Source organism: Mastigoproctus giganteus, chromosome 8, assembly GCF_048544385.1.
Source record: "Mastigoproctus giganteus isolate SK-2022 chromosome 8, ASM4854438v1, whole genome shotgun sequence".
NCBI classification, from domain to species: Eukaryota; Metazoa; Arthropoda; class Arachnida; order Uropygi; family Thelyphonidae; genus Mastigoproctus; species Mastigoproctus giganteus.
In genome coordinates this window covers 214,316,850-214,343,550 of record NC_143582.1, presented here as the reverse complement: position 1 = coordinate 214,343,550, position 26,701 = coordinate 214,316,850, and the positions used below count along the sequence as shown (strand labels likewise).

General features: G+C 36.4%; 1 protein-coding gene across 1 annotated transcript in view; it reads left to right on the top strand.

The window, feature by feature from the left end:
- Rab3GAP1 (RAB3 GTPase activating protein subunit 1) overlaps positions 1-26,701 on the top strand; it is a 342,380-nt gene that overhangs the window by 60,369 nt on the left and 255,310 nt on the right. The window contains exons 7-8 of the mRNA XM_090380465.1: positions 2,531-2,696; positions 23,135-23,240. Of these exons, the coding sequence (XP_090236591.1) occupies positions 2,531-2,696; positions 23,135-23,240 (272 nt within the window). The remainder of the gene's footprint in view (positions 1-2,530; positions 2,697-23,134; positions 23,241-26,701) is intronic.

The following is a 26,701-nucleotide window of genomic DNA, read 5'->3' as shown; positions in this document are numbered from 1 at the left end:
CCAATGAGTGAGCCAACAAGCTCCAAAACGGTGCTGTCTGGGTGGTGGTGCCCACTGAGAATAAATAACAGTAGTCTCCCCTATTAGAGGAGCATTGTTTATTCAAAGTAATGCAATACCTGGTATCCCATTGTGAAGATAGCCAACAATATGAGATAAAATGAAACAATGCCTTTATACTACTTATGTAGTTAAACTTATGGGTAAACTATGGTGTATTTACACCAATATTATTTAGTTAATTTCAACCTATAACATATTATGGCTTGTGCATTTAGTCTTCTAAATATTAAAACTAATATATTGATTAAAGCACAACACAAAAAAATCACTTCAACTAAGGGATGCAAAAACAAAACATGCTGCCAAAGCATTTACAAACACTGCTATTGGCTGAGAGGAATGACCACGTGGTCCGGTCAGAGACAATCGTAAGCCCATCCCATCATAAAGTGAAATAAGTAGGCACCAGTTAACATGATCACTGGTTAGTAGAATCAGCCACTTTAATTTAAAAAAAAACAATTAAAATCATTAAAATGCACTACACTTTCATTGTTATCATATGTTCGGTTATAAGAATCAATTTTGAACACCTTTGTGATATTTTTCTAAAGCACATTTCTGGAGGTCACAATCATAAAACAATTCGCAGTTTCCGGTTTATTAGGCTTTTCTGTTAGTGCAATTTATTATAAATGGGTGGTAAAAAAGGTAAACTCGATCTTATTGCATTTGCAATAATACTGATAGCTGGAATTCTCTGGGTTTTTACGTTATAATAGTGTTTCCCCTTCCATGAAATCTTCACTCATATAAAAAAACAAATTTTCAGAATCTTTTCTTCATTCTTATTTTTTAACTTCATAAACTTGTTACTCTGTATCTCACTTGCATATATTGTGTTAGTTGCAACTTGTGCATGCTGTGATCTTTGTTGATTGCTTATCTTTTTTACTGTTTTAAATTTTTTCAACTCCCCAAAAAAAATGTCAGTGAACAGATATATCAACTAGTTAGTATGTACATATTACAGTACATATTAATTAAGCTACTTAAGTGTAAATTTATTTTTATTTTGCTAACCTGGAAAATATTCTTTTGATTTTCACTTATCATTTAATGTTGTTAATTGGTAATGTAATAAAGTGTAAATTTGTGATCTTTACTTTTATAGCCTGTGGATAATATCCCTCCTATTTTCACATATTAGAATTGCCATTTAATAGAATTAAGATTCAATTTGCAAATGTGATCACAATAACCAGTGCTTACATATCATATAGTGAATGGTATTTTTTTATGGAGAGTGCATCGTAAAGTGATTTGATCATAGAAATGAACCAATCGTAAAGCAGGAGTCCACTGTAATTGAATAAATATGAATTTATTAATGCAGTTTGACTGCTAGTAATAGCATCTCTCCAGGAAACATGGATGGAAGTAGGAGCATATAAGAAGGGTGGGGGCAGGAATTAACACTGAAATATAAAATTAATAATATAGTATAATTAACATTACAATTAGTAGTAGTGGCAAATGATGCAAGGAAGCAAGCTTATATAGCATTAACCCACATTCAGCTTACTCGATCCATTCAAGGCCTTAAACACCCCAATCAAGTCACCCCACAGGTGCCTAGTCTCCAGAAGCTGCAATTTTTAAGAATTGAAGCCCTTGTAAGTAAGAGCGCCCCTTTGTTCCCTTTACCAATCTGGTTGCCCTTCTTTCCATCCATTGCAGCAGACCCACATCCTTCCTAAAGTGAGGGCTCCATACCTGCATACAATACTCAAGATGTGACCTAACCATGGCCTTGTACAAAGGGATAATCACCTTGGATAAGGCGATTATTCCTTTGTACAGGATAGTCATCCTTATTCCTGCTAGCAGAGCCTCTCTATATCATTGACAAAACCCCATGAGCTGTCCTGGCAGCATGTCTGTACTGCTCAGAGAATTTCATATCTGTTTGTGTCATCTCTATTAACATATTATGTCTTAACTTTATAATTGTTTTCAGATATGGCTACTTTGGTTATGGCTCAGATATGGCTCTTTAAAGATTATTTGAAATATAAAGTAATTTACAATTGTACTTAATTTTTAAGGTGGGTTTAAATTAATTACCCATCAGAATCATTAAATACTATTCTACCCCATAATTGCTTTGGATAGATATTTAATATGTAATAGATTTATGTGAAATCAATACACTGATTTCACATAAATCTATTACATATTAAAAATTTATACTTGAGGACATCTTCCATCTCCTTATCTCTTCTAATTCTGTGAAATTCATTTGGGTGTTTTATTTTTTCTAGTAATGATCTGATAGATATTCAAATTTAAATGCTTGTGATATCCAGTCTGACTTTGGAGAGATTTTTGTTTGTGGTAGGAAGAGGTTATTTGCTACCACAAAATGAAATTAATTAACATGATAATTAAATCAGTAAATTATTGGTGCATGTAAGTTTTATTTTTATCTGGAATTATTATTTAGTATACATTTTCTTTCATCTAGCCAGGTGCCTGTTTTTGTGCAGCTGCAGCAGATGAGGCAGAAGTACTACCTTGGGGTATGTGAAGGTAGCGGAATTAGAACTAACTTTGAAATGGTTCATTTCCATCGCACACCATCACAGTATAATCATTTAGCTGGACTTATTCCCCTTTTTAAATCAAAAGTGGTATGTTTTGGTCATCTCTATTAACATGCTATGTCTTGCCTTTATCAGATATGGTTACTGTAATTTTTAAATATTATTTAAATATAAAGTGATTTCCTATTAGTATTACTTAATTTGGAAGGCAGGTTTAAATTAATTAGCCATCAGAATCATTAAATGCTATTCTACTTCATAGTTGTTTTGAATAGATATTAGTCACATAAGTAGCCCTATTGGAGTGTAATATAAAGTGATCTGGTATTTATGATCTTTCACCTTATTTAACACTTAGGCTGCACTTCTGGCATTTTATTTTAAAAATTACTTTATCTAAATAAGCTCAGGCCACTGAATTTTTCAATGTTTTTAGATTTATATTAATAATTAGTATCAATTTAAAAACACAATAAAATTTTACAAAACTTTTTTATAAGGCAAAAAAGTATTTAAATATTTGTTTTCTAGAAAGGAATAGCGAAAGCTTAAAAAGCGGTACTCACCTTGAAATTAATCTGCGATGGTTTACTTAGGAAGCGTGGTTAATGTTTAAGTTGAATTGTTGAATTGAAAATTAAAAGGGAGGGAAGTAGGTAAAAGTTGACTGAGTTAAATAGGCGCAAGGAAATAGAAGTGTACACATCCAATCCTTGGTTGTCATCGAAATAAAGAGAAGAAGGAATGATTAAAAACTATGTAAGTGAATCCGATGAAGCCAATAGTCTTTACGAGGACTTTCGTTAGTTAGAGAACGTCTTCAGTTGGCAATGTGTGGGGAGAGAACGCGCGTGATATTTTAAGAATAAAAAATTATACTCTCGTGATGCCTTTTTTGACATGTGGGAACTTTAATCTCGAGAGGTTCCAAATTGGGGAAAGATTGAAGGGGAGTTTAGAATTTAGAATTTTGAGGTTAGAGTGGTGCTTGTACCATTCAATAACTAGGGCTTCATATTGGAGTATTCTGTAACTGGATTTTAGTTTAATGATTGAAATGGCAGAGTCGATGAGCGGGTTGTGGTTGTGAGTCTGGGCATGAGTTGTAAGTTCTGTGACAGATTGGTTGGACATGAGACTATGAAAATGGTAGTATGCACGGGTATTGGATGTTTTTGATGAGCCAAATTTAGTAGTGGTACTTCCGATATAACATGTGTTGCAGTTTGGTTGACAATTGATGAGGTATATAATATTATTAAGGTCGTTTGTAGAATATTTGTATGAGTCTTTATAGGTGCTGAAGAAGGATCCTAATTTGTTGTAGGTGGAAAAAACAAGGGAGATATCAGTGTTGTTAAATAGGCGTCGGAACTGTCCTGCTAGTTCATTGTGGTAAGGGAGGACTATGCGGATGTTTGTTTTATTTTTGTCTTTGGTTGGGGTGTTAGATTTAATTTTATTTTTAGCATTAAGGATTGTATTTAAAATAAGTTGGTGGGGGTAACCTCTGGATATAAATTTGTCGGTGATATACTGTATTTCATTGTGAAGGTCAGTGGGTAAGGAACTGTACTTTAGTGCATTGTGAATTTGGTTATATAAAACTGCCTTTTTAGTGTTTAGAGGGTGATGAGAAGCAAAATGTAAGTATTTACCGGTGTTTGTATTTTTCCTGAAAATTTTCGTATTTAATTTTGTGCCTGTTATATAGATAGTAAGATTAAGGAAATTAATCTGATTATTTTGTCCAATTTCAAGGGTGAATTTAAGTCTATCGTGTACAGAGTTAAGTTTTATGAAGAGGTTATCAATAATGGATCTGTTGCCTATTACAAGAATGTCGTCGGCATAGCGCATGTATAGTTTTAGTTCAGGGGGAAAGGGGTGTAGAATTTGGCTTTCAATGGCGGCTAGGTAGATTTCAGATAATGGGGCTGAAATCCCTAGTCCCATTGGTAAGCCAAATATTTGTTGAAAGATTTTTTTGTTGAATCTAAAAAATCTTGCTTCTAATAGAAGGGTGGTGAGTTCAAGGATATGGTCTATAGAAAGGGAGGTACGTTTTGTTAAGGTATCGTCTGTTTCTAAGAATTTGCGTAGGGCTTGTAAAGTAAATGGAATATGGACATTCGTGTAAAGAGAAGTAACGTCATAGGAAGCTAGGATGTCTGTATCGGATATTGTGATATTATTAATTTTTTGAAAAGCTTGATTGGTGTTATTGATCTTGAATGTGGAAAATTTAGTAAGGGGGGTTATGATTTTAACCAGGAAGGAGGATAAATTAGCGAAAGCTGAATTGCTGTATGATACAATTGGTCTTAAAGGGTGGTCAGCTTTGTGTAACTTGATAATCCCAAACATGTGGGGGAGGATGTTATTGCGAATTCCAATTTGCTGTAGTGTGGAAAGGTTGATTTCCTTATTTTGCCTGAGTTTCCTGAGAATTATGTCGAGTTTATTTTTGAGTCTTGTGATGTTATGGTTATTAACATTTATGTATGTGTTTGGGTCTGCTAAGATGGATTCTAATTTTTCGGTGTAGATGTCTTTATCTATTATAACGATCGTATCACCTTTATCAGCTTTTTGAATAATAACGTTAGAAGTTTTACTGAGTTTGTGTAAATCCATAAGCTGTTGTTTTTTTATATTAGAGCAGGAAGAAAGTTTGGTATTAATAATACTATTTGTTTGGTGCATTAGGCGCCATTTATCGGGATGATGTTCGAGTTTGGACTGGAGTTCAACGATGCAGTCTTTTATAGGGTAATGTTGATTTTTGATGGCAAAATTAAAGCCATATTCCAGGCCAGAAAGTTCAGCGGGTGTAAAGGATTTGGAAGAGAGGTTGACGGTGGTGATTTTTGTGGGGGAACGAGTCGTAAGGGAATTCCATTTTTTATTATGTCTTTGTGTTATTTCTTGGTTGGTAGCATTAATACGTATATTGTTTTTGTTGGTGAACTCGATCCAGGCATGAGGGGTCATTTCTTTTTTAAGGTAAAATCTGAGTTGGTGTATACTATTTAAAAGGCTATATTTTTTGTTATATCTCTTCCTGATTTCTTCACGGATGATCATAATAGATGTGCGGTGTATGATATGGGGATATTTTTTGCAATTATTTTTAGGAAAAAGGCGGGCAAATTTAGGGATGATATTGTGGTGGAGGCATTTTTGTAAAAAGGCAATGTGTAACTTATTGGAAAAATATTTGATGAGTATACTGGTTAGTTGAGTTTTTTTATGATTATTAGACATGTCTAAAGGCATCAGAGAGAATAAGGAATGTGAAAAAATTAAAATTGGAGGGGCGGTGCAGATAAGGTGTCGGTTATTACCGTTAAAAATATCTTATTAAATTTGACAATACGAAATTTTTAGAAATCTTCAAGTACCGTGTTAATGGACTAGAAAGGAATAGCGAAAGCTTAAAAAGCGGTACTCACCTTGAAATTAATCTGCGATGGTTTACTTAGGAAGCGTGGTTAATGTTTAAGTTGAATTGTTGAATTGAAAATTAAAAGGGAGGGAAGTAGGTAAAAGTTGACTGAGTTAAATAGGCGCAAGGAAATAGAAGTGTACACATCCAATCCTTGGTTGTCATCGAAATAAAGAGAAGAAGGAATGATTAAAAACTATGTAAGTGAATCCGATGAAGCCAATAGTCTTTACGAGGACTTTCGTTAGTTAGAGAACGTCTTCAGTTGGCAATGTGTGGGGAGAGAACGCGCGTGATATTTTAAGAATAAAAAATTATACTCTCGTGATGCCTTTTTTGACATGTGGGAACTTTAATCTCGAGAGGTTCCAAATTGGGGAAAGATTGAAGGGGAGTTTAGAATTTAGAATTTTGAGGTTAGAGTGGTGCTTGTACCATTCAATAACTAGGGCTTCATATTGGAGTATTCTGTAACTGGATTTTAGTTTAATGATTGAAATGGCAGAGTCGATGAGCGGGTTGTGGTTGTGAGTCTGGGCATGAGTTGTAAGTTCTGTGACAGATTGGTTGGACATGAGACTATGAAAATGGTAGTATGCACGGGTATTGGATGTTTTTGATGAGCCAAATTTAGTAGTGGTACTTCCGATATAACATGTGTTGCAGTTTGGTTGACAATTGATGAGGTATATAATATTATTAAGGTCGTTTGTAGAATATTTGTATGAGTCTTTATAGGTGCTGAAGAAGGATCCTAATTTGTTGTAGGTGGAAAAAACAAGGGAGATATCAGTGTTGTTAAATAGGCGTCGGAACTGTCCTGCTAGTTCATTGTGGTAAGGGAGGACTATGCGGATGTTTGTTTTATTTTTGTCTTTGGTTGGGGTGTTAGATTTAATTTTATTTTTAGCATTAAGGATTGTATTTAAAATAAGTTGGTGGGGGTAACCTCTGGATATAAATTTGTCGGTGATATACTGTATTTCATTGTGAAGGTCAGTGGGTAAGGAACTGTACTTTAGTGCATTGTGAATTTGGTTATATAAAACTGCCTTTTTAGTGTTTAGAGGGTGATGAGAAGCAAAATGTAAGTATTTACCGGTGTTTGTATTTTTCCTGAAAATTTTCGTATTTAATTTTGTGCCTGTTATATAGATAGTAAGATTAAGGAAATTAATCTGATTATTTTGTCCAATTTCAAGGGTGAATTTAAGTCTATCGTGTACAGAGTTAAGTTTTATGAAGAGGTTATCAATAATGGATCTGTTGCCTATTACAAGAATGTCGTCGGCATAGCGCATGTATAGTTTTAGTTCAGGGGGAAAGGGGTGTAGAATTTGGCTTTCAATGGCGGCTAGGTAGATTTCAGATAATGGGGCTGAAATCCCTAGTCCCATTGGTAAGCCAAATATTTGTTGAAAGATTTTTTTGTTGAATCTAAAAAATCTTGCTTCTAATAGAAGGGTGGTGAGTTCAAGGATATGGTCTATAGAAAGGGAGGTACGTTTTGTTAAGGTATCGTCTGTTTCTAAGAATTTGCGTAGGGCTTGTAAAGTAAATGGAATATGGACATTCGTGTAAAGAGAAGTAACGTCATAGGAAGCTAGGATGTCTGTATCGGATATTGTGATATTATTAATTTTTTGAAAAGCTTGATTGGTGTTATTGATCTTGAATGTGGAAAATTTAGTAAGGGGGGTTATGATTTTAACCAGGAAGGAGGATAAATTAGCGAAAGCTGAATTGCTGTATGATACAATTGGTCTTAAAGGGTGGTCAGCTTTGTGTAACTTGATAATCCCAAACATGTGGGGGAGGATGTTATTGCGAATTCCAATTTGCTGTAGTGTGGAAAGGTTGATTTCCTTATTTTGCCTGAGTTTCCTGAGAATTATGTCGAGTTTATTTTTGAGTCTTGTGATGTTATGGTTATTAACATTTATGTATGTGTTTGGGTCTGCTAAGATGGATTCTAATTTTTCGGTGTAGATGTCTTTATCTATTATAACGATCGTATCACCTTTATCAGCTTTTTGAATAATAACGTTAGAAGTTTTACTGAGTTTGTGTAAATCCATAAGCTGTTGTTTTTTTATATTAGAGCAGGAAGAAAGTTTGGTATTAATAATACTATTTGTTTGGTGCATTAGGCGCCATTTATCGGGATGATGTTCGAGTTTGGACTGGAGTTCAACGAATCATAACCCCCCTTACTAAATTTTCCACATTCAAGATCAATAACACCAATCAAGCTTTTCAAAAAATTAATAATATCACAATATCCGATACAGACATCCTAGCTTCCTATGACGTTACTTCTCTTTACACGAATGTCCATATTCCATTTACTTTACAAGCCCTACGCAAATTCTTAGAAACAGACGATACCTTAACAAAACGTACCTCCCTTTCTATAGACCATATCCTTGAACTCACCACCCTTCTATTAGAAGCAAGATTTTTTAGATTCAACAAAAAAATCTTTCAACAAATATTTGGCTTACCAATGGGACTAGGGATTTCAGCCCCATTATCTGAAATCTACCTAGCCGCCATTGAAAGCCAAATTCTACACCCCTTTCCCCCTGAACTAAAACTATACATGCGCTATGCCGACGACATTCTTGTAATAGGCAACAGATCCATTATTGATAACCTCTTCATAAAACTTAACTCTGTACACGATAGACTTAAATTCACCCTTGAAATTGGACAAAATAATCAGATTAATTTCCTTAATCTTACTATCTATATAACAGGCACAAAATTAAATACGAAAATTTTCAGGAAAAATACAAACACCGGTAAATACTTACATTTTGCTTCTCATCACCCTCTAAACACTAAAAAGGCAGTTTTATATAACCAAATTCACAATGCACTAAAGTACAGTTCCTTACCCACTGACCTTCACAATGAAATACAGTATATCACCGACAAATTTATATCCAGAGGTTACCCCCACCAACTTATTTTAAATACAATCCTTAATGCTAAAAATAAAATTAAATCTAACACCCCAACCAAAGACAAAAATAAAACAAACATCCGCATAGTCCTCCCTTACCACAATGAACTAGCAGGACAGTTCCGACGCCTATTTAACAACACTGATATCTCCCTTGTTTTTTCCACCTACAACAAATTAGGATCCTTCTTCAGCACCTATAAAGACTCATACAAATATTCTACAAACGACCTTAATAATATTATATACCTCATCAATTGTCAACCAAACTGCAACACATGTTATATCGGAAGTACCACTACTAAATTTGGCTCATCAAAAACATCCAATACCCGTGCATACTACCATTTTCATAGTCTCATGTCCAACCAATCTGTCACAGAACTTACAACTCATGCCCAGACTCACAACCACAACCCGCTCATCGACTCTGCCATTTCAATCATTAAACTAAAATCCAGTTACAGAATACTCCAATATGAAGCCCTAGTTATTGAATGGTACAAGCACCACTCTAACCTCAAAATTCTAAATTCTAAACTCCCCTTCAATCTTTCCCCAATTTGGAACCTCTCGAGATTAAAGTTCCCACATGTCAAAAAAGGCATCACGAGAGTATAATTTTTTATTCTTAAAATATCACGCGCGTTCTCTCCCCACACATTGCCAACTGAAGACGTTCTCTAACTAACGAAAGTCCTCGTAAAGACTATTGGCTTCATCGGATTCACTTACATAGTTTTTAATCATTCCTTCTTCTCTTTATTTCGATGACAACCAAGGATTGGATGTGTACACTTCTATTTCCTTGCGCCTATTTAACTCAGTCAACTTTTACCTACTTCCCTCCCTTTTAATTTTCAATTCAACAATTCAACTTAAACATTAACCACGCTTCCTAAGTAAACCATCGCAGATTAATTTCAAGGTGAGTACCGCTTTTTAAGCTTTCGCTATTCCTTTCTAGTCCATTAACACGGTACTTGAAGATTTCTAAAAATTTCGTATTGTCAAATTTAATAAGATATTTTTAACGGTAATAACCGACACCTTATCTGCACCGCCCCTCCAATTTTAATTTTTTCACATTCCTTATTCTCTCTGATGCCTTTAGACATGTCTAATAATCATAAAAAAACTCAACTAACCAGTATACTCATCAAATATTTTTCCAATAAGTTACACATTGCCTTTTTACAAAAATGCCTCCACCACAATATCATCCCTAAATTTGCCCGCCTTTTTCCTAAAAATAATTGCAAAAAATATCCCCATATCATACACCGCACATCTATTATGATCATCCGTGAAGAAATCAGGAAGAGATATAACAAAAAATATAGCCTTTTAAATAGTATACACCAACTCAGATTTTACCTTAAAAAAGAAATGACCCCTCATGCCTGGATCGAGTTCACCAACAAAAACAATATACGTATTAATGCTACCAACCAAGAAATAACACAAAGACATAATAAAAAATGGAATTCCCTTACGACTCGTTCCCCCACAAAAATCACCACCGTCAACCTCTCTTCCAAATCCTTTACACCCGCTGAACTTTCTGGCCTGGAATATGGCTTTAATTTTGCCATCAAAAATCAACATTACCCTATAAAAGACTGCATCGTTGAACTCCAGTCCAAACTCGAACATCATCCCGATAAATGGCGCCTAATGCACCAAACAAATAGTATTATTAATACCAAACTTTCTTCCTGCTCTAATATAAAAAAACAACAGCTTATGGATTTACACAAACTCAGTAAAACTTCTAACGTTATTATTCAAAAAGCTGATAAAGGTGATACGATCGTTATAATAGATAAAGACATCTACACCGAAAAATTAGAATCCATCTTAGCAGACCCAAACACATACATAAATGTTAATAACCATAACATCACAAGACTCAAAAATAAACTCGACATAATTCTCAGGAAACTCAGGCAAAATAAGGAAATCAACCTTTCCACACTACAGCAAATTGGAATTCGCAATAACATCCTCCCCCACATGTTTGGGATTATCAAGTTACACAAAGCTGACCACCCTTTAAGACCAATTGTATCATACAGCAATTCAGCTTTCGCTAATTTATCCTCCTTCCTGGTTAAAATCATAACCCCCCTTACTAAATTTTCCACATTCAAGATCAATAACACCAATCAAGCTTTTCAAAAAATTAATAATATCACAATATCCGATACAGACATCCTAGCTTCCTATGACGTTACTTTTCTTTACACGAATGTCCATATTCCATTTACTTTACAAGCCCTACGCAAATTCTTAGAAACAGACGATACCTTAACAAAACGTACCTCCCTTTCTATAGACCATATCCTTGAACTCACCACCCTTCTATTAGAAGCAAGATTTTTTAGATTCAACAAAAAAATCTTTCAACAAATATTTGGCTTACCAATGGGACTAGGGATTTCAGCCCCATTATCTGAAATCTACCTAGCCGCCATTGAAAGCCAAATTCTACACCCCTTTCCCCCTGAACTAAAACTATACATGCGCTATGCCGACGACATTCTTGTAATAGGCAACAGATCCATTATTGATAACCTCTTCATAAAACTTAACTCTGTACACGATAGACTTAAATTCACCCTTGAAATTGGACAAAATAATCAGATTAATTTCCTTAATCTTACTATCTATATAACAGGCACAAAATTAAATACGAAAATTTTCAGGAAAAATACAAACACCGGTAAATACTTACATTTTGCTTCTCATCACCCTCTAAACACTAAAAAGGCAGTTTTATATAACCAAATTCACAATGCACTAAAGTACAGTTCCTTACCCACTGACCTTCACAATGAAATACAGTATATCACCGACAAATTTATATCCAGAGGTTACCCCCACCAACTTATTTTAAATACAATCCTTAATGCTAAAAATAAAATTAAATCTAACACCCCAACCAAAGACAAAAATAAAACAAACATCCGCATAGTCCTCCCTTACCACAATGAACTAGCAGGACAGTTCCGACGCCTATTTAACAACACTGATATCTCCCTTGTTTTTTCCACCTACAACAAATTAGGATCCTTCTTCAGCACCTATAAAGACTCATACAAATATTCTACAAACGACCTTAATAATATTATATACCTCATCAATTGTCAACCAAACTGCAACACATGTTATATCGGAAGTACCACTACTAAATTTGGCTCATCAAAAACATCCAATACCCGTGCATACTACCATTTTCATAGTCTCATGTCCAACCAATCTGTCACAGAACTTACAACTCATGCCCAGACTCACAACCACAACCCGCTCATCGACTCTGCCATTTCAATCATTAAACTAAAATCCAGTTACAGAATACTCCAATATGAAGCCCTAGTTATTGAATGGTACAAGCACCACTCTAACCTCAAAATTCTAAATTCTAAACTCCCCTTCAATCTTTCCCCAATTTGGAACCTCTCGAGATTAAAGTTCCCACATGTCAAAAAAGGCATCACGAGAGTATAATTTTTTATTCTTAAAATATCACGCGCGTTCTCTCCCCACACATTGCCAACTGAAGACGTTCTCTAACTAACGAAAGTCCTCGTAAAGACTATTGGCTTCATCGGATTCACTTACATAGTTTTTAATCATTCCTTCTTCTCTTTATTTCGATGACAACCAAGGATTGGATGTGTACACTTCTATTTCCTTGCGCCTATTTAACTCAGTCAACTTTTACCTACTTCCCTCCCTTTTAATTTTCAATTCAACAATTCAACTTAAACATTAACCACGCTTCCTAAGTAAACCATCGCAGATTAATTTCAAGGTGAGTACCGCTTTTTAAGCTTTCGCTATTCCTTTCTAGTCCATTAACACGGTACTTGAAGATTTCTAAAAATTTCGTATATTTGTTTTCTGTAATTTTCTCAATTCTATAAAAATGGAAGAAATTTAAAAAAAAAATGCCTGTCATTATTATTTTTTTACTTAACGAAACAGTTTAAAGCAATAAAAATTTTTATTGTGTAAACATCACCAGGATTGAAAAATAGAAATGTTTCTATGAATGCTACACTGTAAAGAATTTGAATTCATTGAAGAAGAGAACTGAGTAGAAAAAATTAAAACTAGTAATTAAAGATAATATGGCAAAAACAATTAGAAAGTTGCCTAGATGCTTATCTAATATAAGTATTTATGCACTAATAAAAAAGCAGACATTCTTTCTTTCACTGACCAGACTGAAGACAAGTTAAAATAAAATATTTTAACTTGTAAAATGTGTAAATATACTATTTACAATAAAATTATATTACCATAGATATTTGAATAAATTCAACTTATGTATTGACCTGTGTGTAAGTTAGTATTAGAAAATGTGCTTGGAGGGCAAAGCCAGTGCTACCCAATTTTGTATATTTCTGAATAATGAAATGCATGAAGTGTGTACTATTTCATCCAAAGTTTTATTACACACACACACACACACACACACACACACACACACACACACACACACACACACACACACACACACACACACATCATCAATGAGCCAAAACATTGTGAACAGCAAGTCATTATGCGAATCAAAGCAACTGCAGGTGAACTACGGCACATGCACAGCCGGGACATGGTATAAAAAACACCTGATACTGAGCTCTGTTAATCAGTGTTACAATTGTTCTTCAGATGGGAAAGGCAGTGGACTTAAGCGAGTTTGACAAAGGCCAAATTGTAATGGCCAGACAACTGGGTCAGAGCATATTCGAAATGGCACGGCTGGAGGGGTGGGTGGGTGCTCACGGTCAGCCATGGTTAGTACCTACCGAAAGTGGTCCAAGGAGCGGGAACCCACAAACTGCCGGCGAGGTGTTGGACAACCACGGCTCATCAATGCTTGAGGTGAGCAAAGGCTCTCCCAGATGGTACATGGCAACAGAAGGGCGACTGTGGTGCAACTCTGTAGTAAATGGAATGCTGGTGACAGGAGTAATGTGTCACAACACACAGTACATCGAACCCTGCTGTAAATGGGGCTGCGTAGCCACAGGCCGCTCCGAGTGCCCATGCTAACCACATTTCACCGGTGACAGTGCCTACAATGGGCACGCGAGCATCAAAACTGGACCTTGAATGATTGGAAGAAGGTCGTTTGGCTTGATGAATCATGTTTCCTGTTGCACCATGTGGATGACCAGGTATGTGTGTGTCGTTTACCTAGGGAAGTGATGGCGCCTGGATGCACCGTGGGATGAAAACAAGCCGGTGGCGGCAGTGTCATTCTTTGGGTGATGTTCTGCTAGGATACCCTGGGTCCAGTCATCCATGTGCTGGGCACTCCGAAGTCTACCACCTACCTAAACATCATTGCTGACCAGGTACACCCTTTCATGGCAATGGTCTTACTCTCTGGCGGTGCAGTCTTTCAGCAGGATAATGTGCCATGCCACACCACCTGGATTGTTCGAGACTGGTTCGTGAAACATGAGGAAGACTTCCAGGTATTGCCCTGGCCTCCAAATTCCCCAGACATCAATCCCATCGAGCATCTGTGGTTTGTGTTGGAACAGCAACTCCAATCTGTGGCTTCTCAACCACAGACCTTACTGGAGTTAAAGGATCTGCTGGTTATGTGTTGGTACCAGATACCACAAGACACATTTAGAAATCTTGCAGAATCCATGCCTCGCCGGGTACGAGCTGCTTTGGCTGCACGTGGAGGACCAACATCATATTAGGTAGGTAGTCATAATGTTTTGGCTCATAGGTGTGTATACAGGGTGTCTCAAAAATACATGGCATAACTTCAGGAATGAGTTCCTCATATGTAGACAATAAAAATATTTTTTATCAACATAGTTCCGGAAATGCTTCGTTCCCGAGTTATTAACCGGAATGTCTGGTGGTTTTCCATTCCGACCATGTACTCAAATCAGGAGCAAGCGGATATGCACTTTACGTACGGTTTGGCAGACTGCAATGCTCTGGAGGCTCGTCATTTGTACCACAAAAGGTTCCCAGAATGAAGATGTCCAGACAGGAAAACGTTTGAAGGTATCCATCACCGCCTTTGTGAACATGGGACCTTTACACCTCATGCTGCCGACAGAGGACAACCAACATCTATGACTCCCGAAGCAGAGTAGAGATTTTGGATGTTGTGCATGCCACTCCTGGAATCAGCACATACAGAATAGCAATGCAACTGGCTGTTCAATGGTTGACTATATGGAGAGTGTTGCGAGAACACCAACTGTACCCTTACAATCTGCAACAGGTACAGCCCTTGTCACAAGCAGAATACCCTCTGCAAGTAATGTTTTGCCAGTGGTTCTTGCAGCAGTGTGGTACAACTCCTCACTTTCCTGCCTTAGTGATATTCACAGATGAAGCACAGTTCACACGAGACAGAATCCAAAACTTTCACAATCAGCATATATGGGCCGAGGAAAACCCACATACAATTCTTCCATCACATCACCAACAGTGGTTCAGCCTCAACGTCTGGGCAGGTGTTTTTGGTGATAAGTTATTTGGGCTCCATGTACTTCCAAACAAACTCACAGGGCAGGCATATAGAAACTTTCTGGAAAACAACATGCCTGATTTCTTGGACGACACGCCACTGATCATTCGTCAACAAGCAAGCTTCATGCACGATGGCGCTCCTGCACATTTCAGCCACCTAGCCCGCAATTACCTGAATCGGAGGTTTCCTGGTCAGTGGATAGGTAGAGGTGTACCAACTGCCTGGCCTCCATGCAAACTGATTTGAACCCACTAGATTTCTTCTTGTGGGGCCATTTAAAGTCATTGGTGTATTTGACTCCGGTAGCTGATGTGGAAACTCTCTGCAGTCGAATTGTGGCAGGTTGTGAGACAATACGAAACATGCCAGGAATTTGGCATCGTCTTCACGAGTCCATGAGACGTCGATGTGAGGCCTGTATTCAGGCAGAAGGTGGACATTTTGAACAATTACTATAAGGTGATGTGAACAGTTGTCATAGACAGACCTTCAAAACTTGGAAACCAAGCATTTCCAGAACTATGTTGATATAAAATATTTTTATTGTCTACATATGAGGACTCATTCCTGAAGTTATGCCGTGTATTTTTGAGACACCCTGTATATATATATATGTATATATATATACACAAGCAGGTTCCGACTTTACGAGTTAATTCATTCCTAGCATGTGCTCATAAAGCGGGAATTTATTTCCCATAGAAGTAATGTTAAAAACAGGGGTTACATTTTCAACAATGAAATTTGACTATTGTAATGGTAAAGAAAGGTCAACAAAACAATAGTTAATGCTTAAACGATGATTTCTTTATCCACAGAAATGAAAACATAGCCTTTAAAATCAAGCAAATTATAGTAATAAAGAAATTACTTCATCATCATCGACTAAATGCACACATCAATAGTTCATCACTCACTGTTGGCTCGGCACTCGTTGTTGGTTTGTTGGAAGCACAAGGAGACATCTTCTCCAGAAGTACTTCAAGAGAGTCGTTTGTTTCCAAGACAGTCTTCTGTTTTCTTTATAAATTTCACGTTCACATGCATAAGCATTTTTTAAATCTGTAGCAACTTTTCTAGTGTGCTCAACAAGACAGAGAAAATGAAGAGCAGCACAACCACTCTTCGTAACTTCAGTGTGGTAACTTCCGTGTGATATGTAGGTTAGTGAAACCCTCTTGTCTGCCTATACAAGTGCATGCATAGTAGCACTGCATTGTATGGCTATGTGCATGGTTTGAAATGCCATATTTATGAATTTTTAGCATTTATTTATTGCAATTAATGTTCATACTTTTGATTTTTTTATACTTGATACTTGATAAAAAGAACTGTAAACCCGGGAACTCATGAAACGAAAAATCTTAAAGCAGGAACTGCCTGTATACAGGGTGATTCACTACCAGTGCGACAAATTTGCAGGAGGTGTAGGGGCCACAAAGACAAATCGGAATCACATAGCATTGCAGGGTCCAAAATGCCTTCATCATGCGGTAGAGGACGTTGAATGGGAGGTCGCATGAACAGCGATCCGGCTGGAAGTCAGTATTTGCGAACCGGTTCCCGAGGCAGTAGGATGGAGCTGCGGACTGTAACGGGCGCGACGCTCTGCGCTTGTACCAGGAACGTTTCCCGCACAGGCGTGCTCCTCATCATACGATTAAAATCGTATGATGAGAAGGCTACGTGAGACTGGTTGTTTCACGAGAGGTACCATGAATCGAGAGCGAAAGACGAGGATGCCAGACAATGAGGAGAATGTCCTACGTCTTGCAGAAGGCAATCCGAGTACGAGTACTCGAGCGATAGGCCAACGATTGGGTATTTCCCAATCCACTGTATGGAGGATACTGTCAACAAACCAAATGAGTTCATACCATCTGCAATACGTCCAATCATTGCAGCCTGCAGATTATCCATTCCGGAGGACTTTTGCTACTTGGTTTCTTCAATAGAAACGGTTCATAAATGCTGACTTCCAGCGGGATCGCTGTTCACACGACCTCCCGTTCAATGTACTCTACCGCATGACAAAGGCATTTCGGACCCTGCAATGCTATGTGATTCTGATTCGTCTTTGTGCCCCCTACACCTCCTGCAAGTTTGTCGCGCTGGTAGTGAATCACCCTGTATATATTAAATTAATGGATTATTTATATTAATGTATTATTTGAAATCAAAGATACTATTTATCACTTACCTTAATATTAAATGATTAAGCAACTATTTTATGAAAGAATTAATAAAACTGTTTTACACAATTACCAGTATTATCAGTTGCGATTAAAACAAAGGCACTTTAATATCAATTTCTGACTACTGCAAATGTAGGTGCTTAAAAGTTGATATACAATCTAAGCATTGCACTCACTCTATGAAGAACTGAGAACAGAGAACAAAGATGGATTTTTCTTGGCAACATTAAAAAATTATTTTACGTTATTAACAAACTTTTCTCTGTATGTAGAAACCTGACATGACCTATACATCAGGCACCCTACTTTTTGATTTTGAAAATACCCAAAATTTCTCAGCTTATACTCCTATTTATATTACTTATATATAAAATAAAATAGCCATTTTCAATTAAGATACTATTTAAAATTAAAACCATTATAAATGTTCCATTCACCTGTCAGACAGACAGAAGTCAGATGGGGACAAAGTTCCTACTGCATGGTGAGTAGAAAAGAACTTGACACTTCCAGGTTTTCAGGAGATGCTGAGTTTTGTATGTGAGATGAGGCCATGCATTGTTGTTAAGTAGTATTGACATCCATTGAAAGCAGACATGGTTACTTGCTGTGTGTTCAGCATTCTCAGCAAGTCTTGATACATGGCAGTAGTAACTGTCTTTTTGTTGAGGATGTCCAGTGGTGATGTTCAGTAGGTAGAAAAATACAGCTTAGGCAGCAGGACAGGTTTCTAACACAGTGGCATAGAAAAATTTCTATGCCTAAATAAATTTGGCGATGATTATGTGGAAAAATAGTTGGTGTCCAGTTATTTGTGTGCATCACCTTTTGTTTGAGACAGTAAAGAAATTTGTTTATAAAAGTTACGGAAATTTTTTGATATATTCCCATACTTTCTTGTTTATTTAATTTTATTTATGATAGTAGTAGAGTCATAAATCAAACCTTATAATTAAACCATTAAGTGGAGTTGAATCAGTAAGTGCCAAGGCAACTAAAGCCATGAGATATCAGTATATTATGTTTTTAAACTGCATGTATGTGACAGAAGTTTGTGTTTCAGGATGAAAATACTGCATTTCTGGAAGAAAAACTAGGCAGATCTTGCTCAATACTGTTTAAATTAACTCCTTTATGAGAAAAGCCCACAGAAGTTCCTCCTAGTCTGATGAATTGAACTTTGGCTCTTCCCTCGTGGTGAGAACAAAAATTGTATCCATTCTGCTAGCCACTGTTAAATAGAAATGGAAGAGAACTGCGATATCAAAACTAGGTTTTCAGAAGAAATGATATTGATAGCTAGTTGTAGATTCATCAATATTTTACGAAAAAAAAAAAAAAAAAGCAGGAAAAAACACCAAATGAAACAAAATCACAGTATCCATTTTTAAGCATTTATATCTTTCTAGTTAATCCCACAGCAATCAGCAAGAATGTGGAGTAAAAGTAAAACATTACTTCAGTATTTTTTGTTGTACCTTTCCATCACAAAACTTTATTTCCATTCCTGCTGAAATTTTGTATTCTTTCAGAAATGGTATGAAATTTTTGCCAGCACCAGAATTGTTTTTATAGCTTCTACAGCTAGCTTCATCTTTCAGAAATCTCCTGCAACTACACTGTGGTTATAATTGCTGTCCTACGCCATATGAAAACAGCTCAGACTTGGCTCACAAAAGTTCTTCTCATTTCAATGGGAGAAACTTTTATTGCTTTATTCACATTGTGTGGTCAAGTTAGTTAGCTTCAGGTAAAAGTTGTATGATTTTTTTTTCATTCAGAAAAAGACTATAGAATATAATCAGGTTGTAGATGCAATGTATCATCTCATAGCTTTAGTTACATTAATGCAGATTCAAAACAACTCCAACCTCCATCTTTCAGGGAGGTACAAGTCTTCTGTGCAAAGTGAATGGCTTTTTTTTTTTTTTTTTTATGAAAACCCCAAACATGAAAAGTATTAAAATCTATAGTATTTAGTACTGTGCATGAGTTTGAAGGAGATGGGGCTCCATGTTTAGCCTCCAGAAACTTGCTCTGGAGGCTAAACATTGGTTTCACTCCACTTCAAGCCTCCAATAAGCAGTGTGGTGGTATTGCACCTGGTTTATGAAATTCATCTACCACCTAGTGCAGAGGTGGCGAACCTATGGCACGCATACAAATTTTTTGGGCACGTGGAATTCAATGTATCCAAAAAAAAATTGAGTCAACTATTGAACAGTTTTCTTCAAGATTTATCAAGTTCAGAGAATTGAAAGAAACTGCAAAATTCATTAAGTTTGTGGACAGTGTAAAACTAGCTGAACTGAACTGGAAAATGTTTCAGTGATTGACTTGGATGATTTTGAGATACAGTTGATTGATTTTCAGAGCTGCTCCATTTGGAGGCAAAAATTTATCGATCTCACAGCCGATTAAGAAAATATTGAAGGGGAACAATTAGTGATGGGATTAGCAAAGAAAACTGCAGTAAATGAGATATTAAAAGTTCCTGAAACTTTTGTATGTTTAAAAAAAATCTGGCAAAAGCATTACCAACAGTTTTTTCATCAACATATTCTTGTGAGTAATTGTTCTCAGTGATGATCTTTGTTAAGTCTAGCCATAGGAGTCGTCTTACAGATGAAGCTAGTGCTGCATGCATAACTCTAAAAGTTACAAAGTATAAGCCTGATGTAAAGTATCTGTCATCAATGGTGCAGCAACAGAAGTCTCACTGATGTTTTATATTTAAAATATGAGAGGTTTATCATTTTATTTTAAATTTGTTCTGTAAGCTAAAAGTTACATTTTTGTTATGAAGGATTTTATTTTAATACCTTTATTAAAGCATCTTTGAAATGTATTTTATTTCATTTTTTTTTTTTTTTTTTTTTTTGGTTATGCTTTTGTCAAGTAAAACATGTATGAGAAAAATACCAATACAGTACTGTACTTTACAAAATTCCGAGCGGCACGCAAGGGTAGTTTTTTTTCAAAGATTTGGCCAATTTTGGCACACACCGTTCACCACCCCTGAAATAGTATTAGTACTAGTAGTATCATTCATGGATTGAAGAAGATGATGGGGGGGGGTTTGCCAGAAACTTTGCTCTGGAGACTAAACATGGGTTTCACCACTTCAAGCCTCCAATATGCACAGTAGTCATATTGCATCAGTTGATGAGCGTCTCATCTGCTACCTAGTATTAATATTATATTATTAGTGTTATAATATTTTTGAACTTACTTTTAAAGTGTCATGTTAGTGCGTTAGTTCACCAGATAGCTTTTGTTGTTTGAGTCTTCATTACAGAATTAAATTTCACAGACAGTCTCTAATGAAAAGTCTATATTAAAGAAACATATGAAATTTATTTTGGCTGCAAATTAGGTAATTAGGATAAGAAGTGGGCTCCTCATATATGCTGTACTAATTGTGCTTCACATCTTCGAGGCTGGTTAAAAAATAATCATAAAACATCACTGCAATTTGCTTTTTGCTATAGTGTGAAGAGAGCCAGCCAGCCAGTCAATGTCAATGACTACTATTTTTGCATGGCTCAAACTGATGGATGGAAAGTGAGAGAGAAAACAAAAATCGAGTTACCAAATATCAAGTCAGCCATCAAACCAGTTAGTTACAGTATTATTAAAAAGAGGAAAACAGATTATCCATTGGAAACTGTCCATATGAATTCTGAATCAGAATATGAATGCTCAGACTCAAACAGACCTTATCTTATAACTCAAAGTTATAAAATTAGATGATCTTGTGCATGATTTGAGTTGAATCTAAAGCACAAGCAGAGCTTTTGGGATTTGGATGTTGGACTGCTTGATGCTCTTGGAAGAGAACATAAACCTGAAGGATGGAAGCTGTTTATCAAATCTTTGATATTAAGTCTAAAAGCCATTCAACTCCAAAATGTAAACATACATCAATGTGTACCAATCAGTCATGCTGTTTATATGAAAGAATCCATGACCACCAAATATGGAGGATGCGGAAAGGTCAGGGAATGACCACCGCATATCCCTGGAGCAATATGGCCTTAGTTGCTAATGCTCCTAAAAAACCAAACAACAACAACAACATATGAAAGAATCCTATGAGAAAATTGTACTTCTCTTAAGAAAAGAGCACTAAAATAAATACAAGTAGCACATCTGCTGAAATTTCAAGGTTATCAGGATCCTTTTAGGGCAATCTCGTTATACAACATAGTATTAGTAAGGCCAAGTGATGCAGTAAAGCAAATTTTTTTGCTTTAGCTAGACTGATGATTTTCAGGATGCAATCACATCGATGAAGTGCTCTTCAAATCATTTGAATCTTCACAACTGTGTTTACTGAAATGGAAGAGAACTGCGATATTCTGGAAACTTGTAATGGCCAGCTTGTATTGGTACAGTATAACCTTATTTTTGCGCCTTAAAAAATCAAATCAAATCAAATTACCGCACCAGCGAACATCCCACTTCACTCTATCACTGTGTATATGGAACTCACCTCACGTAGGATAATTGAACAGATCCAATGATATTGTTATTGGGCAGAGTTACCTGACCTCTACTTAATGAATTATGCAGTTCCTGAAATTAGATTGCAAATTTTTTTTTTTTATTATTTAATTATTGCTTTTATGAATATGATACTTTATTTGTGGAGTGCTTGAGAAATATTGATGATCATATTAATAAGCATGTAAATTTTGAGATGAAAATTTACTCCTGATGCCTGCTTTAAAAAATTGAAGTCGCTTGCTGAGCAGTTAATTTAAAAAAAAAAAGAAGCAGTTGTAAAAAAGTACTGAAGTTTATGAGCATAATATTTCTTGTTAATATTGATTAGACCTAATATTTCTTTCTCCTGTAGATACTGATCTAGCTGGTCTTTGAATTTTTCCAAGCTGTCAGCCTCACCTACCTATGGAAATTTATTGCAATGAATGGAATATTGTTATTTAAAGGAAAATTCCTACAATCCATTCAGTGAATCTTCCCTCATAGTTTGAAATTATGCCTCTCGATTCTAGTTTCATTTAACTTCCTGGCATTATTTTAAGCTTATTTTGTTGTAGTTTTCAAGCATTCCTGTTTGAAATTTTAACATTCTGGTATATAAGATTACATAATATTTCCACTTAATTTATAAATAACTGTTGTTTTCAGAATAATTGATTTTTTTTTGTTTTGGTTCAAGTGATTCAGCTTCACAAGACTTGCCTTATTTTATAGAAGTTACCATTATAACTACCTTAGCATTACACTAAGCTTTTTCATATGCTGGTAAATTATGCTCTCCTGTTGAAATTTTAATATTATGTTACTTAATTTATCAGTAATTATTGCTCTCAAATCTAAATGTCATTTATGATTGATTGAGCTTTATTTTGTTTGAAACAGAAATGTCCACTTGTTGATCCTCCATCAGTAACTGTCTCAGTAAGATTTACATATGTTTTACAAGACTGGTCTCTTTACAATTGGCCACAACCTCCTCCATCAGCTGGTAGGTATAGAGTATTTTAATCTGTAGAATTTTTTATTTTTTTATTTTATAAAATTCTTGCTTTATTCTTCTTTTTAAAATAAAAATAAATCTATTTAAGTTAGGGAATATTTTGTAGCTTTTTCATCCTATGAAATATCCCTGAATGTTTTCAGTCTTTAAAGAAAATGAATTATAATGGGGGATTATAATTCTTATAATGGGGGATTTTAATTTCCCAGATATTGACTGGAATTTGTGGGTTGGTCACTCACACACTAACAAGGCTTTTGTGGATTTATTGGATGATTGTTTTCTACATCAGCATGTTCGGGAGGCAACTAGAGGGAGTAATACCCTTGATTTGATTATCAGTAGTGATTCTTCATGCATTAAGAATCTGCAGATAGAGGAACCACTAGGTGGCAGTGATCACAGTGTGCTGAAGTGGGATTTACTAAAAGTGGTAACTACCATCAGGGGTAAAGGGAAGGGTTATTGCTTTCGTAGAGGCAACTACGATGGTCTCAGATAGTATTTAAATTCTATACAGTGGGACCAACTGATGATGTTACCAACAGCAAATTCAAAATGGGAAGCATTCAAAGAACTTATCTTGGAAGCTACTAGGCTTTATATACCAACTAAGATGATGTAGTTGTATATGTTGGCACTAATGATATCAAGAGTAGGAGACCGGCAGAATTACTTAACAAGTACAGGTCACTGTTGAAAAAAAGCTGCAAATTAGGGTTGAATTTGAAAGTGTCTGCAATTCTGCCCAGACACGATAGGAGGGAGTATATGATGAGAGCCTTGTCGATCAATTCGGCCCTGGAAAGATTGTGCAGGGCTCAAGAGGTAGAATTTTTTTTCAGCCTGGACTGTACTTGTTAACAGGAGAGACTGCTTCTACAGGAATGGGATACACTTAAATAGAAAGGGTGCAAGAATATTTGCTGATGCTATCGAGGCAGTGTTAGGTGGGTCGGAAAACTGCTATTTTTGGGGGGGGATACAAAGACTAATAGATTAACAGTAACCACTGGCAGAGGTGAAAGTGATTCTTGCACTGCTTCTATTGGAATGAGCAGAAGCCTGAAAAACAAGATGCAGGATGTTTCAGAGACTGCTGGGAGTCATTGCAGTACAAGTAAACACATGGGTTGTGTTAGGATAGCTAAGAATAGAAACGGGTGCATGTATACTTGCGTGTACACCAATGCTAGGAGTTTGGTAAATAAATTTGATGAATTTGAGGTATTGCTCAAAGCATCAGAGGTGGATATTGTTGGGATATCAGAGACGTGGTGTCACACAGATATAAGGAATGCAGAACTGGAATTTGGGGAGTACAACGTCTACAGAAAGGATAGACAAGAAAGGAAGGGAGGAGGGGTTATGCTAATAGTTAAGAAACACATAAAATCCAAGGAAGTGAAGCCAGTCGACATCACTGGACAGTGCAGTGTCGAGTCAGTTTGGTGTGACATAAGCATTGGGAGATCAAAATTGAGAGTAGTAGTGTGCTATAGACCTAATGACTCTGATGAGTATAATAAGAAACTGTACAAAGAAATAGAGTGGGCCAGTACATCAGAGAGTCTTATAATGGGGGATTTTAATTTCGGAGATATTGATGGAATTTGTGGGTTGGTCACTCACACACTAGCAAGGCTTTTGTGGATTTATTGGATGATTGTTTTCTGCATCAGCATGTTCGGGAGGCAACTAGAGGGAGTAATACTCTTGATTTGATTATCAGTAGTGATTCTTCATGCATTAAGAATCTGCAGATAAAGGAACCACTAGGTGGCAGTGATCACAGTGTGCTGAAGTGGGATTTACTCAAAGAGGTAACTACCATCAGGGGTAAAGGGAAGGGTTATTGCTTTCGTAAAGACAACTACGATGGTCTGAGACAGTATTTATATTCTATACAGTGGGACCAACTGAAGATGTTACCAACAGCAAATTCAAAATGGGAAGCATTCAAAGAACTTATCTTGGAAGCTACTAGGCTTTACATACCAACTAAGAAATATTGTTCAAGGTTTAGGCCTAAATGGATGTCAGATGAACTAATGAGACATATGGCAGAGAAGAAAAATGCATGGGATACATATAAATTAACACGTGACACAGAAGCCTATGATAGATATAAGTTGATCTGTAACCAAGTTACAAAGGAGGTTAGGCAGGCGAAGGCAGATTACGAGAAAACTTTGGCAAGGGATGCAAAGAAAAACAGCAAAGAGTTCTTTACTTATGTAAACTCTAGAAAGAAGGGGATGAATCAGATTGGTCCACTTGATATCGATGGTTCAACTGTTGATGATCCTGCTCAGGTAGCTAAAAAACTAAATGAATATTTTGCATAGACATTCACACATGAAGAGTTATTCAGTGAGGGGAATGCCAGAGGTGTATTCAACTCTGGCAGTAAGCTAGAGAATCTTGTAATAACTGAGAGTAAAGTGGGGGAGAAATTGTTGAAGATAAACACAAGAAAGGCACCTGGGGTGGATGGGATCTATCCAGTTATATTGAAGGAGGCAGCAAAGGAAGTAAGCAAACCCTTAGCCATAATTATGAGAGCTTCCTTGGACTCAAGGGAAGTACCCATAGACTGGAGATGTGCAGATGTGACCTCAATTCACAAAGGAGGATCAAAGGCTGACACGAGTAATTATAGACCTGTGAGTTTAACTTCTGTTCCAGGAAAATTAATGGAGGCACTGGTTATAGAAGCACTGCAAGATTATCTAGACAAGACTTCCGTTATAGCTCGGACACGGCATGGTTTTATTAAGGGGAAGTCTTGCCTGACCAATTTGTTGGATACTATGATGCAGTCACAAAAGAACTGGATGCAGGGAATAACTTTGATATTATATACTTGGATCTTAGAAAGGCTTTTGATACTGCTGCACATGGAAGACTGCTGCACAAATTGGAGCAGAGTGGCATTGGAGGCAAATTGCTGCTATGGATAAAGGGGTGTTTGAGGGGGAGAAGACAGAGGGTGGTAATCAATGGACACTGCTCATCGTGGACTAATGTTATTAGTGGAATCCCTCAGGGTTCAGTGTTGGGTCCATTATTGTTTTCTGTATTTATAAATAATATTGCTGATGGTATATCAAGCTTAATGTCCAAGTTTGCAGATGATACAAAGATTGGCAGGGTTGTTAAGGACACTACTGATGCTATGCTGCTGCAACAGGATCTGGAAAGAGGTTGAGCAGATAGGCTGAGAGGTGGCAAATGAAGTTTAACATTGACAAATGTAAAGTACTACATATGGGAAACAGCAACCCCAGAGCAACGTATCAACTCTTGTACTACACTGACAGTGGTAGAAAATGAAAAGGACCTGGGGGTAATTGTTCAGGCAGATTATGAAATTCTCTGAGCAGTGCAGATGGGCTGCAAGAGTAGCTCATGGTGTCTTATCAATGATATACAGGAATTTTTCTAGG